General features: G+C 43.3%; 1 protein-coding gene across 3 annotated transcripts in view; it reads left to right on the top strand.

The window, feature by feature from the left end:
- The window catches only part of LOC129867387 (growth hormone-releasing hormone receptor-like), a 54347-nt gene that overhangs the window by 15636 nt on the left and 22779 nt on the right, over positions 1 to 15932 (top strand). Inside the window, exons 2-5 of one of the 3 annotated variants that reach the window (XM_055940754.1) lie at positions 3130 to 3238; positions 6334 to 6441; positions 6667 to 6767; positions 8728 to 8825. In XM_055940754.1, the coding sequence (XP_055796729.1) occupies positions 3130 to 3238; positions 6334 to 6441; positions 6667 to 6767; positions 8728 to 8825 (416 nt within the window). The remainder of the gene's footprint in view (positions 1 to 3129; positions 3239 to 6333; positions 6442 to 6666; positions 6768 to 8727; positions 8826 to 15932) is intronic. The other 2 variants (XM_055940755.1, XM_055940756.1) reach the window with 2 other exon arrangements.

Raw genomic sequence — 15932 nt, forward strand, 5'->3', positions numbered from 1 at the left:
TGCTACATAAAGTCTTTATAAATTGTAATGCCTAAAGTGGGAATGGACGTTTCTATTGGATAGCCTTTATTTGAAGAGTGAAGGATTGACAGGAAACAGGAAAACAAAATGTAACCTTTTTTCAGCGACAAGACTGACATATGGGTGTGTGAATGAGAGAGACCCCGACAAACCTGTGAGTTATCTACACTTTTCTACTCCAGGGAGATTAAGTCGTCGTTGTGCCTCGGCTTATCCAAAGAAATAAAGTCCTTTATCAGAATCAATGTGACCTGGTTTTTCAAAGTGACAACGATCCATTTTATAGCAACTGCCGAAACAGGAGACAAGAACGCCTGGTGGGAAATATTCCCATATGGAGAATTTGACAAGCGTGTTACTGACACACACATGTTGTTATTGTTGATGATATTGTTGTAATGAAGCCAATATGAGCAACCAGTGTAAATGCTCTACACAAACAAGTTCAAAGGTCAATTACAGTAGTGATGTGGTTAGCATTAGCTCTCTTAGCGTTTTCCAACATGGCCGACAACATGACCTGCATATTTTACAAATGTAAACATAAACCCTGAGATTATTTTAGTTGAAGTGACTATGCCACTAGCTACATCATACAGAACACACATTGCTCTCCTCTTCTGATATCCTTTCTTCTCTACTCTTCTACCCAGAGACTTGTAATTACCTAGTCATTAACCCTACTAACCTAACAGTGATCCAGACAAACACAGAGCGACTCTACTCTGCTTATGCTCAGTTCCATATTGATCCAAAGACCCTAGACCCTAACCCCTAGACACTAACCCCTAGACCCTACACCCAAACCCCTAGCCCTACACCTTAATCCTAACCCCTAGACCCTACACCCTAACCCCTAGCCCTACACCTTAATTCTAACCCCTAGACCCTATACCCTAACCCCTAGCTCTACACCTTAATCCTAACCCCTACACCCTAACCCCTAGCCCTACAACTTAATCCAAACCCCTAGACCCTACACCCTAACCCCTAGCTCTACACCTTAATCCTAACCCCTACACCCTATACCCTAACCCCTAGCCCTACAACTTAATCCTAACCCCTAGACCCTAGACCCTAGGCACTACTGTAGATCTGAGAGGATTGGATAGATGGAACCAATAGGCCTATGGCAACCAATCAGAACCAATAGGCCAATGGCATCCAATTAGAACAAATAGACCTATTGCAACCAATCAGAAGCGATTACCGTAATATTGATATGTAGCCAATCCTCTCAGATCAAGACAAGTGTCTAGGGGGCGATATGGAATTCAGAGTGTGTGTCGGTAAAAGCCACGAAACTGTCCGTGTCTGAAATCTGTCTTGCCTACTACTTACTAAAAGTATAAACTAACTATATAAGCTAACGTTTTTGATGCATTTAAGCAAAATTCCCAAAATTCCCGTGCTTAACTTCCCATGGAGAACTTCCAGAAAATTTCGGGACATTTCCAGGAAATCTTCCAACCCTCTGCAACCCTAGTCAAGATCGAGGGAAAGATGAACAGAGCAAAGTACAGAGAGATCCTTAATGAAAACCTGCTCCAGTGCGCTCAGGACCTTAGACTGGGGTGAAGGTTAACCTTCCAATATTACAACGACCCTAAGCACACAGCCAAGACAACACAGGAGTGGCTTCGGGACAAGTCTCTGAATGTCCTTGAGTGGCCCAGCCAGAGCCCAGACATCTCTGTAGAGACCTGAAAATAGCTATGCAGCGACGCTCCCCATCCAACCTGACAGAGCTTGAGAGGATCTGCAGAGAGGAATGGGAGAAACTCCTTAAATACAGGTGTTCCAAGCTTGTAGCGTCATACACAAGAAGAATCGAGGCTGTAATCTCTGCCAAAAGTGCTTCAACAAAGTACTGAATTAAGGGTCTGAATATTTTTGTAAATGTGATATTTCCGTTTTTATTTTTAATACATTTGCAAAAATTTCTAAAAACCTGTTTGCACTTTGTCTTTATGGGGTATAAAAAACAGTTTAATCAATTTTAGAACAAGGCTGTAATATAACAAAATGTGGAAAAAGTCAAGGGGTGTGCGTACTTTCCATCCACACAACTACTCAACATATCCTCAGACTAACAATTCCACAAACATACTCTCACAAACGGAAATGGAAGAAATATGTGTTGTTTCCTCCAGTTCTCCGTTCACGCAGGCACACGCGCACACGAACGCAGGCACACAAAATGTTTACCCTGTACCTCCTTTGCCTTGTAAAGACCACTGTATATATTATACTGCCCATCTAGAAGATAATGGTTTCATATGTCTGGTTACTTTATCTGATCATCCAGGCACCACAGAATCATCCCTGCAGGTGTAACTGAGCCTTAGACGCTTAATATTCAGGCTTTCCTTGAATTGAGTACTGGTTGGTAGGTGATCAAATACTTATGTCATGCAATAAAATGCAAATTAATTACTTAAAAATCATACAATGTGATTTTCTGGATTTTTGTTTTAGATTCCGTCTCTCGCAGTTGAAGTGTACCTATGATTAAAAGATAAAAAAATTACAGACCTCTACATGCTTTGTAAGTAGGAAACCCTGCAAAATCGGCAGTGTATCAAATACTTGTTCTCCCCACTGTAGGTAGGGGTAAAGTGACTAGGCAATGGGATAGATAATAAACAGTAGCAGCAGCGTATGTGATGAGTCAAAAGGGTCAATGCAGATGGTCCGGGTAGCTATTGGTCAACTATTTAACTAACCATTTAGCAGTCTTATAGCTTGGGGACAGAAGCTGTTCAGGGTTCTGTCGGTCTTGTTGGTTCATTTTCCTCTCTCTGACATTAGGGATACAGACTCATTCAATGTCAAGTTGTTTTATGTTCTTTTTTCCCTTGTGAATATGTCATTTAATCTGGGTGCACTTCAAATGAAAAATAAAATGTGCAGACATCTCAGCCAGTAGATAACATTCATTCCTTTCTTCAATAGCCATTCAGGTGGGTTGCAGGAGGGAGACGTGAGTGTTCTTCCATACACTTAAGAAAAGAATGATTGGTTTTGTTTCTAGGGTTTCAACTTTTGGTTCAATATTTGCCTCACTTTCTGTCTCTCTTTCTCTCCCCGACCCATCTCTCTCGCCAGGATCTGTCCAGTCTGCACCCAGACTGCGAGTATATATTACAGCTGGAGAGAGAGGAGCGGTATTGTCTTCAATACATCGCAGAGCATGACAACAACCACAGTACACTAGGTATCCGTGTCATTATCGTCTTAGAATGAGCCATTACATTTTCTCACTCTCCAGTTTACTGCTCATCTCAATGAATAGTCAGTCATAATATGATATACAGTATGTTCACATGTAAACATGAGAGTCTGGCATTGAATAAATGGTTTAGAGACAATAGTTTGTTGGAAGAGCAGATTCTAAAATGATTCTAGTGTAAAAGTAGGAAGTGCATTATAAAATATCAAAAGAGAGGAGCTACAGTGCATAGTTGAGGTGAGCTATCCCTTTAAGGCCTATATACAGTGCATAGTTGAGGTGAGCAATCCCTTTAAGGCCTATATACAGTGCATAGTTGAGGTGAGCTATCCCTTTAAGGCCTATATACAGTGCATAGTTGAGGTGAGCAATCCCTTTAAGGCCTATATACAGTGCATAGTTGAGGTGAGCAATCCCTTTAAGGCCTATATACAGTGCATTCAAAAAGTATTCAGACCCCTTCCCTTTTTTCACGTTTTGTTACATTACAGCCTTATTGTAAAATGGATTAAAATACTTTTTTCCCCCATTATCAATCTACCCCACAATGATAAATAGAAAAACAGGTGTTTAGACATTTTTGCAAATGTATTAAAAATAAAAAACAGAAATACATAATTTACATAAGTATTCAGACCCTTTGCTATGAGACTAGAAATTGAGCTCAGGTGCATCATGTTTCCATTGATCATCCTTGACATGTTTCTACAACTTGGGGTCCACGTGTGGTAAATTCAATTGATTGGACATGATTTGGATAGGCACACACCTGTCTAAATAAGGTCCCACAATTGACGGTGCATGTCAGCGCAAAAACCAAGCCATGAGGTGGAAGTGACCAGGAACCCAATGGTCAATCTGACAGAGCTCCAGAGTTCGTCTGTGGCGATGGGAGAACCTTCCAGAAGGACAACCATCTCTGCAGCACACTACCAATCAGGCCTTTATGGTAGGGAGGCCAGTCAGAAGCAACTCCTCAGTAAAAGGCACATGACAGCCCGCTTGGAGTTTGCCAAAAGTCACCTAAAGGTCTCCAGACCATGAGAAACAAGATTCTCTGGTCTGATGAAACCAAGATTGAACTCTTTGGCCTGAATGCCAAGTGTCATGTCTGGAGTAAACCTGGCACCATCCCTATGGTGAAGCATGGTGGTGGTAGCATCATGCTGTGGGGATGTTTTTAAGCGGCAGGGACTGGGAGGCTAGTCAGGGAAAGATGAATAGAGCAAAGAGATCCTTGATGAAAACCTGCTCCAGAGTGCTCAGGACCTCAGACTGGGGCGAAGGTTCACCTTCCAATTGGACAACGACACTAAGCACACAGCCAAGACAAGGCCGGAGTGGCTTCGGGACAAGTCTCTGAATGTCCTTGAGTGGTCCAGCCAGAGCCCGGACTTGAACCTGATTGAACATCTCTGGAGAGACCTGAAAATAGCTGTGCAGTGATGCTCCCCATCCAACCTGACAGAGCTTGAGAGGATCTGCAGAGAAGAATGGAAAAAACTCCCCAAATACAGGTGTGCCAAGCTTGTAGCGTCATACCCAAGAATACTCAAGGCTGTAATCGCTTCCAGCAAAAGGGTCTGAATATTTATGTTTCTTTAAAACTTGTATTTGCTTTGTCATTATGGGATATTGTGTTAGATTGAGAATAAAACAAATATATATATATTTTAGAATAAGGCTGTAACTTAACAAAATGTGGAAAAAGACTTCCTTTCCGAATGCACTACAGTATGTAGACAAACATAGTGTGCTTAAACTAATAACACAAATTATTGTATTTGTCTTGTCTATATTGAATACATCATTTAAACATTCACAGTGTAGGTTGGAAAAAAGTATGTGAACCCCTAGGCTAATTGGAGTAGGGAGTCAGCTAACCTGGAGTCCAATCAATGAGATGAGATTGGAGATGTTGGTTAGAGCTGCCTTGCCCTCTAAAAACACTCACAAAATTTGAGTTTGCTATTCACAAGAGGCATTGTCTGATGTGAACCATTCCTCGAATAAAAGAGATCGCAGAAGACCTAAGATTAAGAATTGTTGACTTGCATAAAGCCGGAAAGGGTTACAAAAGTATCTCTAAAAGCCTTGATGTTCATCAGTCCACGGTAAGACAAATTGTCTATAAATGGAGAAAGTTCAGCACTGTTGCTACTCTCCCTAGGAGTGGCCGTCCTGCAAAGATGACAGCAAGAGCACAGCGCAGAATGCTCAATGAGGTTAAGAGGAATCCTAGACTTACAGAAATCTCTGGAATATGCTAACATCTCTGTTGACGAGTCTACGATGCGTAAAACACTAAACAAGAATGGTGTTCATGGGAGGACACCACGGGAGAAGCCACTGCTGTCCAAAAAAACATTTCTGCACGTCTGAAGTTTGCATAAGTGCACCTGGATGTTCCACAGTGCTACTGGCAAAATATTCTGTGGACAGATGAAACTACAGTAGAGTTGTTTGGAAAGAACACACAACACTATGTGAGGAGAAAAAAAGGCACACCACACCAACATAAAAACCTCATCCAACTGTAAAGTATGGTGGAGGGAGCATCACGGTTTGGAGCTGCTTTGCTGCCTCCGGCCCTGGACAGCTTGCTATCATCAACGGAAAAATGAGTTCCCAAGTTTATCAAGACATTTTGCAGGAGAATGTTAGGCTATCTGTCTGCCAATTGAAGCTCAACAGAAGTTGAGTGATGCAACAGGACAACAACCCAAAACACAGAAGTAAATCAACAACAGAATGGTTTCAACAGAAGAAAATACGCCTTCTAGAGTGGCCCAGTCAGAGTCCTGACCTCAACCTGATTGAGATTCTGTGGCATGACCTCAAGAGAGCAGTTCACACCAGACGTCCCAAGAATATTGCTGAACTGAAACAGTTTTGTAAAGAGGAATGGTCCAATATTACTCCTGACCGTTGTGCAGGTCTGATCCGCAACTACAGAAATGTTTGGTTGAGGTTATTGCTGCCAAAGGAGGGTCAACCAAAAAAATCGAACATTTGGTATCGTCTTCACCATCACTCCACCTCTCTCTCTCTCTCTCTCTCTCTCTCTCTCTCTCTCTAAGGTTGTCTACCGTTCTGGGACTCTGTGGTGTGCTGGCCATATGCTGCGGTTGGGGAGATGATCAACACAACCTGTCCTGCTGTCTTCTCTTTTTGGGGGAATAACACAGGTGCAGGTGACATTTGTGTATGTGTATGAGTGCACATAGTGGGTGGAGATGTACTGATGTGTATGGGACAGTACTGTATAAAGTATAAATACAATATACAGTACAATGATATCCGTTTTCCACTGGCTTTCAATCCCTGTCAGTCACAGTGACTGACAGCCCCGCCCCTCACGGGGCTTCTGTTTCTCATCCCTGGTGACCCCTAACCTTTGGCCTCTGCCTCAGCAGGGTCAGTCAGCAGAAACTGCACCAGCATCGGATGGTCGCGACCCTTCCCCCCGTACCACACAGCCTGTAGTGTGGATGATGACGTTCCCATTCCAGAGGTGAAAGAGAGTTTAGAGAGAAGGTTCAGGGGTAGGGTTGGAAAGGGAGGGTATATTACTGGAAACTTTTTAAGTTTACCAGTAAACAACCAGAATTTTGGTAACTTTCAAGGAATATATGAATTTATCGATGACATCTAGTTGCTTTTTTGGGTATTTATTACAAGATTATTACAAGCGTCTGTAATTATCTCTGGCCCTCTGTGTGGCCCTATCACATGTAAAATATATATAACATCAAATAAGATTATTTAAACATGTAAAATACAATGATAAAGCTGTTAACATTATCCTAAATTTAAATCATCAATGTAGTGAACACCATTGGTGTTCAGGGTTTCATAGTCAAATAAATAGTATGGTGTTTAATATGTCAATATGTCTTTGTTGTAAATGTTTTGGGGCCAAACTGGTGGCAGTTGTGAAAAAAACCTATAGTTGGAAATCTCATTCAAGTCATGGGACTGATATTATAATCATGAGCAAAAACAATTGGTTTTCTACCCAAAGTTGCAAAGACAATTTTTGTGATCCATTTTATAAAACACAAGAGACCAGCAAAATAGATTAAAGGGTGTGGTGGCAGTAGCAGGAACAACGGCATCTAGTGGGCAAAACGTGGTACTTTCACACTCATTTATGGTAAAGATTGCAAGTGACTTCAATGGCTAATTTCTCTGAACAGGGGGGATAAAAATCACCATGTTCACAGCATTACAAAGGTTGAAATATCAATACTCCAAGCAACAGCTCCATACTACTTTCAATCAATCAAATGTATTTAAAAAGCCCTTCTTACATCAACAGATGTCACAAAGTGCTTATAGGTAAAGCCAGCCTAAAACCCCAAAGAGCAAGCAATGCAGATGTACAGTAGACGCACCATGATGAGGAAAAAAAAACCTAGAAAGGAAGGAACCTGGCTGTGCCTGTGGAGATTATAAGAGTACATAGGGGCCTAGGTCCTCTGCGAGCGAAGAGAGAGATGGAAGAATTAGAGGGAGCATACTTAAGATCACACAGGAAACCAGATAAGACAGAACATTTCACCAGCTAGGACAGACTAACTCTTTGGGGGGGGGGTAACGTCAGTGACTTGACTCCTCCTCAAGACTTGATGCACCCCTCCTAGGGACGGCATGGGAGAGCACTAGCAAGCCAGTGACTCAGCCCCCGTAATAGGGTCAGAGGCAAGGGATCCCAGTGGAGAGAGGGGAGCCAGCCAGGCAGAGACAGCAAGGGTGGTTTGTCACTGCAGTGCCTTGCCGTTCACCTTCGAACCCCTGGGCCAGACTACACTCAATCATAGGACCTACTGAAGAGATGAGTCTTCAATAAAGACTTAAAGGTTGTCAGACAAAGAGAAATAATACTGTATACTGGTTGTTGTGGTGTGGGGGTCTGTGGGTGCTTATTGATCATTTTATTGTCATTTGATCATTGTAAGAAAGACTTATCGTCCAAATCGAATGTTAGGTACTACATTTATTTACAATTATATGAATCCTTTGAATTACAATGGCCAAGTTGGGTGCAATCAATTAGCTTAATGTCTCAGTGATCAAATTATATTTCAACAAAATAGTGTTTCAGGAAGGATTATCTTATCTGTTTCTAATTACAGAAACAATTTCAGAACAATCTGGGTGGGTGTCATGGCTTGCTGAAATGACATGGAATGACCCCAGAGCCTCAAAGCTGATCTAGGATCAGGTACCCCTGTTCATATAATCATACTTATTATGATCTAAAATAGAGAACTGATCCTAAATGAGCACCCGTACTCTGAGAGGCTTCATTAATACAGGTCCTGGTGTCAAGTGGGAGTGCAGATATAAGATGTGTTTGTTTTTAGATCATAATGAACAAAAGTATATGGACAGGGTGAAGCTGATCCTAGATCAGCTCCACTACTCTGAGACTGAATATGGGTTCTGATCTCTATGTGAAACCTATGCAGGACTCCTACTTTGCCACTGTCAAGCTGATCTACACCATCGGCTACGGCACCTCCCTGGTTTTCCTCTCCATCGCCGTGGTGATCCTGTTGCTCTTCAGGTAGGAGGAGGTCAAAGGTCACAACAGGAGATTGTTTTGAGGTCGTTGTTGGGTGAAGAAAAAGAATGGCTAGAATTAGCATACTCTACTGTAATACCAAAGTTGACCTCTGCCATCCAGTGGGTTTTGAGAAGGAGGCAAGGAGAGAGGACGTGATAAAATATGCAATTGAGATTCTCCCAATATCTAGCATGCTTTCCTCCCCTCCTCTCTCCCTCCAGTCATTTTTAGCAGGCTAATCTAATGAAACACTCTTAAACGACAAATCCATAGATGGCCATTTACTCACTCGCTCTCACTCTCTCGCCAAATTCACTCAAATTAATGGTGGTCTCTTTAAGGAATGACAGTAAAAGAGAGACTGGTGTCTTATCTGTCTGGGCTCACACATTGGGGGGTGGCGATATAGTAGTGCCCATGAGCTGGATATGTAATAAACAGATAGGCAGATAATGGCATACTAAAGCTGAGTGGTATAATTTATGATCTCAGTAACAAACACCTGCTAACGCAAGCACTCTCTCTCTCTCTCTCTCTCTCTCTCTGTCAATTCAATTTCAATTTAAGGGCTTTATTGGCATGGGAAACATATTGCCAAAGCAAGTGAAGTAGATAAACAAAAGTGAAATAAACAATTAGCAGTAAACATTACACTTCCAAAATAATAAAGATATTCAAATGTCATATTATGTGCAAATAGTTAACGTACAAAAGGGAAAATAAATAAACATAAATATGGGTTGTATCTACAATGGTGTTTGTTCTTCACTGGTTGCCCTTTTCTTGTGGCAACAGGTCACACATCTTGCTGCTGTGATTGTACAGTCGTGGCCAAAAGTTTTGAGAATGACACAAATATTAATTTTCACAAAGTCTGCTGCCTCAGTGTCTTTAGATATTTTTGTCAGATGTTACTATAGAATATTGAAGTATAATTACAAGCATTTCATAGGTGTCAAGGGCTTTTATTGACAATTACATTAAGTTGATGCAAAGAGTCAATATTTGCAGTGTTAACCTTTCTTTTTCAAGACCTCTGCAATCTGCCCTGGCATGCTGTCAAATAACGTCTGGGCCACATCCTGACTGATGGCAGCCCATTCTTGCATAATCAATGCTTGGAGTTTGTCAGAATTTGTGGGTTTTTGTTTGTCCACCCGCCTGTTGAGGATTGACCACAAGTTCTCAATGGGATTAAGGTCTGGGGAGTTTCCTGGCCATGGACCCAAAATATCGAATTTTTGTTCCCCAAGCCACTTAGTTATCACTTTGACCTTATGGCAAGGTGCTCCATCATGCTGGAAAAGGCATTGTTTGTCACCAAACTGTTCCTGGATGGTTGGGAGAAGTTGCTCTCGGAGGTTGTGTTGGTACCATTCTAAATTCATGGCTGTGTTCTTAGGAAAAATTGTGAGTGAGCCCACTCCCTTGGCTGAGATGCAACCCCACACATGAATGGTCTCAGGATGCTTTACTGTTGGCATGACACAGGACTGATGGTACTGCTCACCTTGTCTTTTCCGGACAAGCTTTTTTTCCGGATGCCGCAAACAATCGGAAAGGGGATTCACCAGAGAAAATTACTTTACTCCAGTCCTCAGCAGTCCAATCCCTGTACCTTTTGCAGAATATCAGTCTGTCCCTGATGTTTTTCCTGGAAAGAAGTGGCTTCTTTGCTGCCCTTCTTGACACCAGGCCATCCTCCAAAAGTCTTCGCCTCACTGCAGATGCACTCACACCTGCCTGCTGCCGTTCCTGAGCAAGCTCTGTACTGGTGGTGCCCCAATCCCGCAGCTGAATCAACTTTAGGAGACGGTCCTGGCGCTTGCTGGACTTTCTTGGTCGCCCTGAAGCTTTCTTCACAACAATTGAACCGTTCTTCTTGAAGTTCTTGATGATCTGATAAATGGTTGATTTGGGTGCAATCTTACTGGCAGTAATATCGTTGCCTGTGAAGCCCTTTTTGTGCAAAGCAATGATGATGGCATGTGCTTCCTTGCAGGTAACCATGGTAGACAGAGGAAGAACAATGATTCCAAGCACCACCCTCCTTTTGAAGCTTCCAGTCTGTTATTCAAACTCAATCAGCATGACAAAGTGATCTCCAGCCTTGTCCTCATCAACACCTGTTTTAACGAGAGTCACTGACATGATGTCAGCTGGTCCTTTTGTGGCAGGGCTGAAATGCAGTTGTCACGGCCGTCGAATGAAGAGGACCAAAGCGCAGCGTCGTGAGCGTACATATTCAAAAACAATAAACAATACCAAAAAACTTCTGTGAAGCTTAAGGCTATAGTGCAACAAACAAAGTCAACTTCCCACACTGAAATAAGGGAAAAGGGCTACCTAAGTATGGTTCCCAATCAGAGACAACGATAGACAGCTGTCCCTGATTGAGAACCATACCCGGCCAAAACATAGAAATACAAAATCATAGAAAACAAAAACATAGAATGCCCACCCCAAATCACACCTTGACCAAACCAAATAGAGACATAAAAAGGCTCTCTAAGGTCCGGGCGTGACACCAGTGGAAATGTTTTGGGGGATTCAGTTAATTTGCATGGCAAAGAGGGACTTTGCAATTAATTGCAATTCATCTGATCACTCTTCATAACATTCTGGAGTATATGCAAATTGCCATCATACAAACTGAGGCAGCAGACTTTGTAAAAATGTATATTTGTGTCATTCTCAAAACTTTTGGCCACGACTGTACACTGTGTTATTTCACCCAATAATTATGGGAGTTTATCAAAATTGAGTTTGTTTTTTAATTCTTTGTGGATCGGTTTAATCTGAGGGAAATATGTCTCTCTAATATGGTCAGGAAGGAGGTTAGGAAGTTAGGAAGTGCAGCTCAGTTTCCACCAAATTTTGTGGGCAGTGTGCACATAGCCTGTCTTCTCTTGAGAGCCAGTAGGAAGGCTATGCACACTGAGTCTGTACATTGTCAAAGCTTTCCTTAAGTTTGGGTCAGTCACAGTGGTCAGGTATTCTGCCACTGTGTACTCTCTGTTTAGGACCAAATAGCATTCTAGTTTGCTCTGTTTTTTGTTATTTCTTTCCAATGTGTCAAGTAATGATTTTTTTTGTTTTCTCATGATTTGGTTGGGTCTAATTGTGTTGCTGTCCTGGGCTCTGTGGGGTGTGTTTGTGAACAGAGCCCCAGGACCATCTTGCTTAGGGGACTCTTCTCAACACATTATTGTTTCTAAACCTGAGGCTCCCCTATTGTTGTACTATTCTCCTTGACCTAATTTGTATGTCTTTCAATTGTTGGTTGAGAAGTGTGGTCCTTTGTCCTGACAGTGTTTTGTGTGTGTGTCCTTTGTCCTGACGGTGTTGTGTGTGTGTGTGTCCTTTGTCCTGATGGTGTTGTGTGTGTGTGTCCTTTGTCCTGACGGTGTTGTGTGTGTGGTCCTTTTGTATTTGTATTTATTATGGATTAGCTGTTGCCCATTAGCTGTTGCAAAGGCAGCAGCTACTCTTCCTGGGCTCCAGCAAAATGAAGGCAGTTATACATTTTAAAAACATTACAAGACATGCTCCAGCTCTGTAGTACTGTGCGCCTCCCATAGTCTGTTCTGGACTTGGGGACTGTGAAGAGGCTTCTTGTGGCATGTCTTGTGGCGTATGCATGGGTGTCCGAGCTGTGTGCCAGCAGTTCAAACAGACAGCTCAGTGCATTCAACATGTCAATACCTCTCATAAATAAAAGTAGTGATGAAGTCCTCCACTTTGAGCCATGAGAGATTGACATGCATATTATTAATATTAGCTCTCTGTGTACATCTAAGTGCCAGCCGTGCTGCCCTGTTCTGAGCCATTTGCAATGGCACCTCTTTGTGACACCTGACCACATGACTGAACAGTAGTCAAGGTGTGACAAAACTAGAGCCTGTAGGACCTGCCTTGTTGATAGTGTTGTTAAGAATGCAGAGCGGCGCTTTATTATAGACAGACTTCTCCCCATCCTAGCTACTGTTGTATCAATATGTTTTGACCATGACAGTTTACACTCCAGGGTAACTCCAAGCAGTTTAGTCACCTCAACTTGCTCAATTTCCATATTATTTATTACAACATTTTGTTGAGGTTTAGTGAATGATGTCCCAAATACAATGCTTTTAGTTCTTGAAATATTTAGGACTAACTTATTCCTTGCCATGCATTCTGAAACTAACTGCAGCTCTCTGTTAAGTGTTGCTGTCATTTCAGTCACTGTGATACAGTAGCTGATGTGTATAGCGTTGAGTCATCTGCATATATACACACCCTGGCTTTACTCAAAGTCAGTGTTATGTCGTTAGAAGACAGCTACCCTGGGGAATTCCTGATTCTACCTGGATGAGAGGCTTCCATTAAAGAATACCCTCTGTTTTCTGTCAGACAGGTAACTCTTTATCCACAATGTAGCAGGGGGTGTAAAACCATAATACATACATTTTTCCAGGAACAGACTATGATCTATTATGTCAAAAGCCGCACTGAAGTCTAACAAAACAGCCCCCACAATCTTTTTATAATCAATTTCTCTCAGCCAATCATTAGTCATTTGTGTACATGTTGTTCTTGCTGAATGTCCTTCCCTATAAGTGTACTGAAAGTCTTGTTAATTTCTTTACTGTAAAATAGCATTTTACAGCATTTCAAACACAATTTTTTCCAAATATTTACTAAGGGTTGGTAACAGGCTGATTGGTCGGCTGTTTGATCCAGTAAAGGGGGCTTTACTATTCTTAGGTAGGGGAATAACTTTTGCTTACCTCCGGGCTTGAGGGCACACACTTTCTAGTAAGCTTAAGTTGAAACTTGTCCTAATGGTGTTGTGTGTGTGGTCCTTTGCCCTGACGCTGTTTTGTGTGTGCGGTCCTTTGCCCTGATGGTGTTTTGTGTGTGTGGTCCTTTGCCCTGATGGTGTTGTGTGTGTGCGGTCCTTTGCCCTGATGGTGTTTTGTGTGTGTGGTCCTTTGCCCTGACGCTGTTTTGTGTGTGTGGTCCTTTGCCCTGATGGTGTTTTGTGTGTGTGGTCCTTTGCCCTGATGGTGTTTTGTGTGTGTGGTCCTTTGCCCTGATGGTGTTTTGTGTGTGTGGTCCTTTGCCCTGATGGTGTTTTGTGTGTGCGGTCCTTTGCCCTGATGGTGTTTTGTGTGTGTGGTCCTTTGCCCTGACGCTGTTTTGTGTGTGTGGTCCTTTGCCCTGATGGTGTTTTGTGTGTGCGGTCCTTTGCCCTGATAGTGTTTTGTGTGTGTGGTCCTTTGCCCTGACGCTGTTTTGTGTGTGTGGTCCTTTGCCCTGACGCTGTTTTGTGTGTGTGGTCCTTTGCCCTGATGGTGTTTTGTGTGTGTGGTCCTTTGCCCTGATGGTGTTTTGTGTGTGTGGTCCTTTGCCCTGATGGTGTTTTGTTTGTGCGGTCCTTTGCCCTGATGGTGTTTTGTGTGTGCGGTCCTTTGCCCTGATGATGTTTTGGGTGTGTGGTCCTTTGCCCTGATGGTGTTTTGTGTGTGCGGTCCTTTGCCCTGATGGTGTTTTGTGTGTGTGTGGTCCTTTGCCCTGATGGTGTTTTGTGTGTGCGGTCCTTTGCCCTGATGGTGTTTTGTGTGTGCGGTCCTTTGCCCTGATGGTGTTTTGTGTGTGCGGTCCTTTGCCCTGATGGTGTTTTGTGTGTGTGGTCCTTTGCCCTGATGGCGTTTTGTGTGTGTGGTCCTTTGCCCTGATGGTGTTTTGTGTGTGTGGTCCTTTGCACTGATGGTGTTTTGTTTGTGCGGTCCTTTGCCCTGATGGTGTTTTGTGTGTGTGGTCCTTTGCCCTGTTGGTGTTTTGTGTGTGTGGTCCTTTGCCCTGATGGTGTTTTGTGTGTGTGGTCCTTTGCCCTGATGGTGTTTTGTGTGTGCGGTCCTTTGCCCTGATGGTGTTTTGTGTGTGTGGTCCTTTGCCCTGACGCTGTTTTGTGTGTGTGGTCCTTTGCCCTGATGGTGTTTTGTGTGTGCGGTCCTTTGCCCTGATAGTGTTTTGTGTGTGTGGTCCTTTGCCCTGACGCTGTTTTGTGTGTGTGGTCCTTTGCCCTGACGCTGTTTTGTGTGTGTGGTCCTTTGCCCTGATGGTGTTTTGTGTGTGTGGTCCTTTGCCCTGATGGTGTTTTGTGTGTGTGGTCCTTTGCCCTGATGGTGTTTTGTGTGTGTGGTCCTTTGCCCTGATGGTGTTTTGTTTGTGCGGTCCTTTGCCCTGATGGTGTTTTGTGTGTGCGGTCCTTTGCCCTGATGATGTTTTGGGTGTGTGGTCCTTTGCCCTGATGGTGTTTTGTGTGTGCGGTCCTTTGCCCTGATGGTGTTTTGTGTGTGTGTGGTCCTTTGCCCTGATGATGTTTTGTGTGTGCGGTCCTTTGCCCTGATGGTGTTTTGTGTGTGCGGTCCTTTGCCCTGATGGTGTTTTGTGTGTGCGGTCCTTTGCCCTGATGGTGTTTTGTGTGTGTGGTCCTTTGCCCTGATGGCGTTTTGTGTGTGTGGTCCTTTGCCCTGATGGTGTTTTGTGTGTGTGGTCCTTTGCACTGATGGTGTTTTGTTTGTGCGGTCCTTTGCCCTGATGCTGTTTTGTGTGTGTGGTCCTTTGCCCTGATGGTGTTTTGTGTGTGTGGTCCTTTGCCCTGATGGTGTTTTGTGTGTGTGGTCCTTTGCCCTGATGGTGTTTGTGTGTGTGGTCCTTTGCCCTGATGGTGTTTTGTGTGTGCGTTCCTTTGCCCTGATGGTGTTTTGTGTGTGTGGTCCTTGGTCCTGACTGTGCTTTGTGTTTGCCCTGAGATCCTTGGTCCTGACTCTGCTTTGTGTTTGCCCTGAGATCCTTGGTCCTGACTGTGCTTTGTGTTTGCCCTGCGGTCCTTGGTCCTGACTGTGCTTTGTGTTTGCCCTGAGATCCTTGGTCCTGACTGTGCTTTGTGTTTGCCCTGAGATCCTTGGTCCTGACTGTGCTTTGTGTTTGCCCTGAGATCCTTGGTCCTGACTGTGCTTTGTGTTTGCCCTGAGGTCCTTGGTCCTGACTGTGCTTTGTGTTTGCCCTGAGATCCTTGGTCCTGACTGTGCTTTGTGTTTGCCCTGAGATCCTTGGTCC

Source organism: Salvelinus fontinalis, chromosome 12, assembly GCF_029448725.1.
Source record: "Salvelinus fontinalis isolate EN_2023a chromosome 12, ASM2944872v1, whole genome shotgun sequence".
Taxonomy (NCBI): Eukaryota; Metazoa; Chordata; class Actinopteri; order Salmoniformes; family Salmonidae; genus Salvelinus; species Salvelinus fontinalis.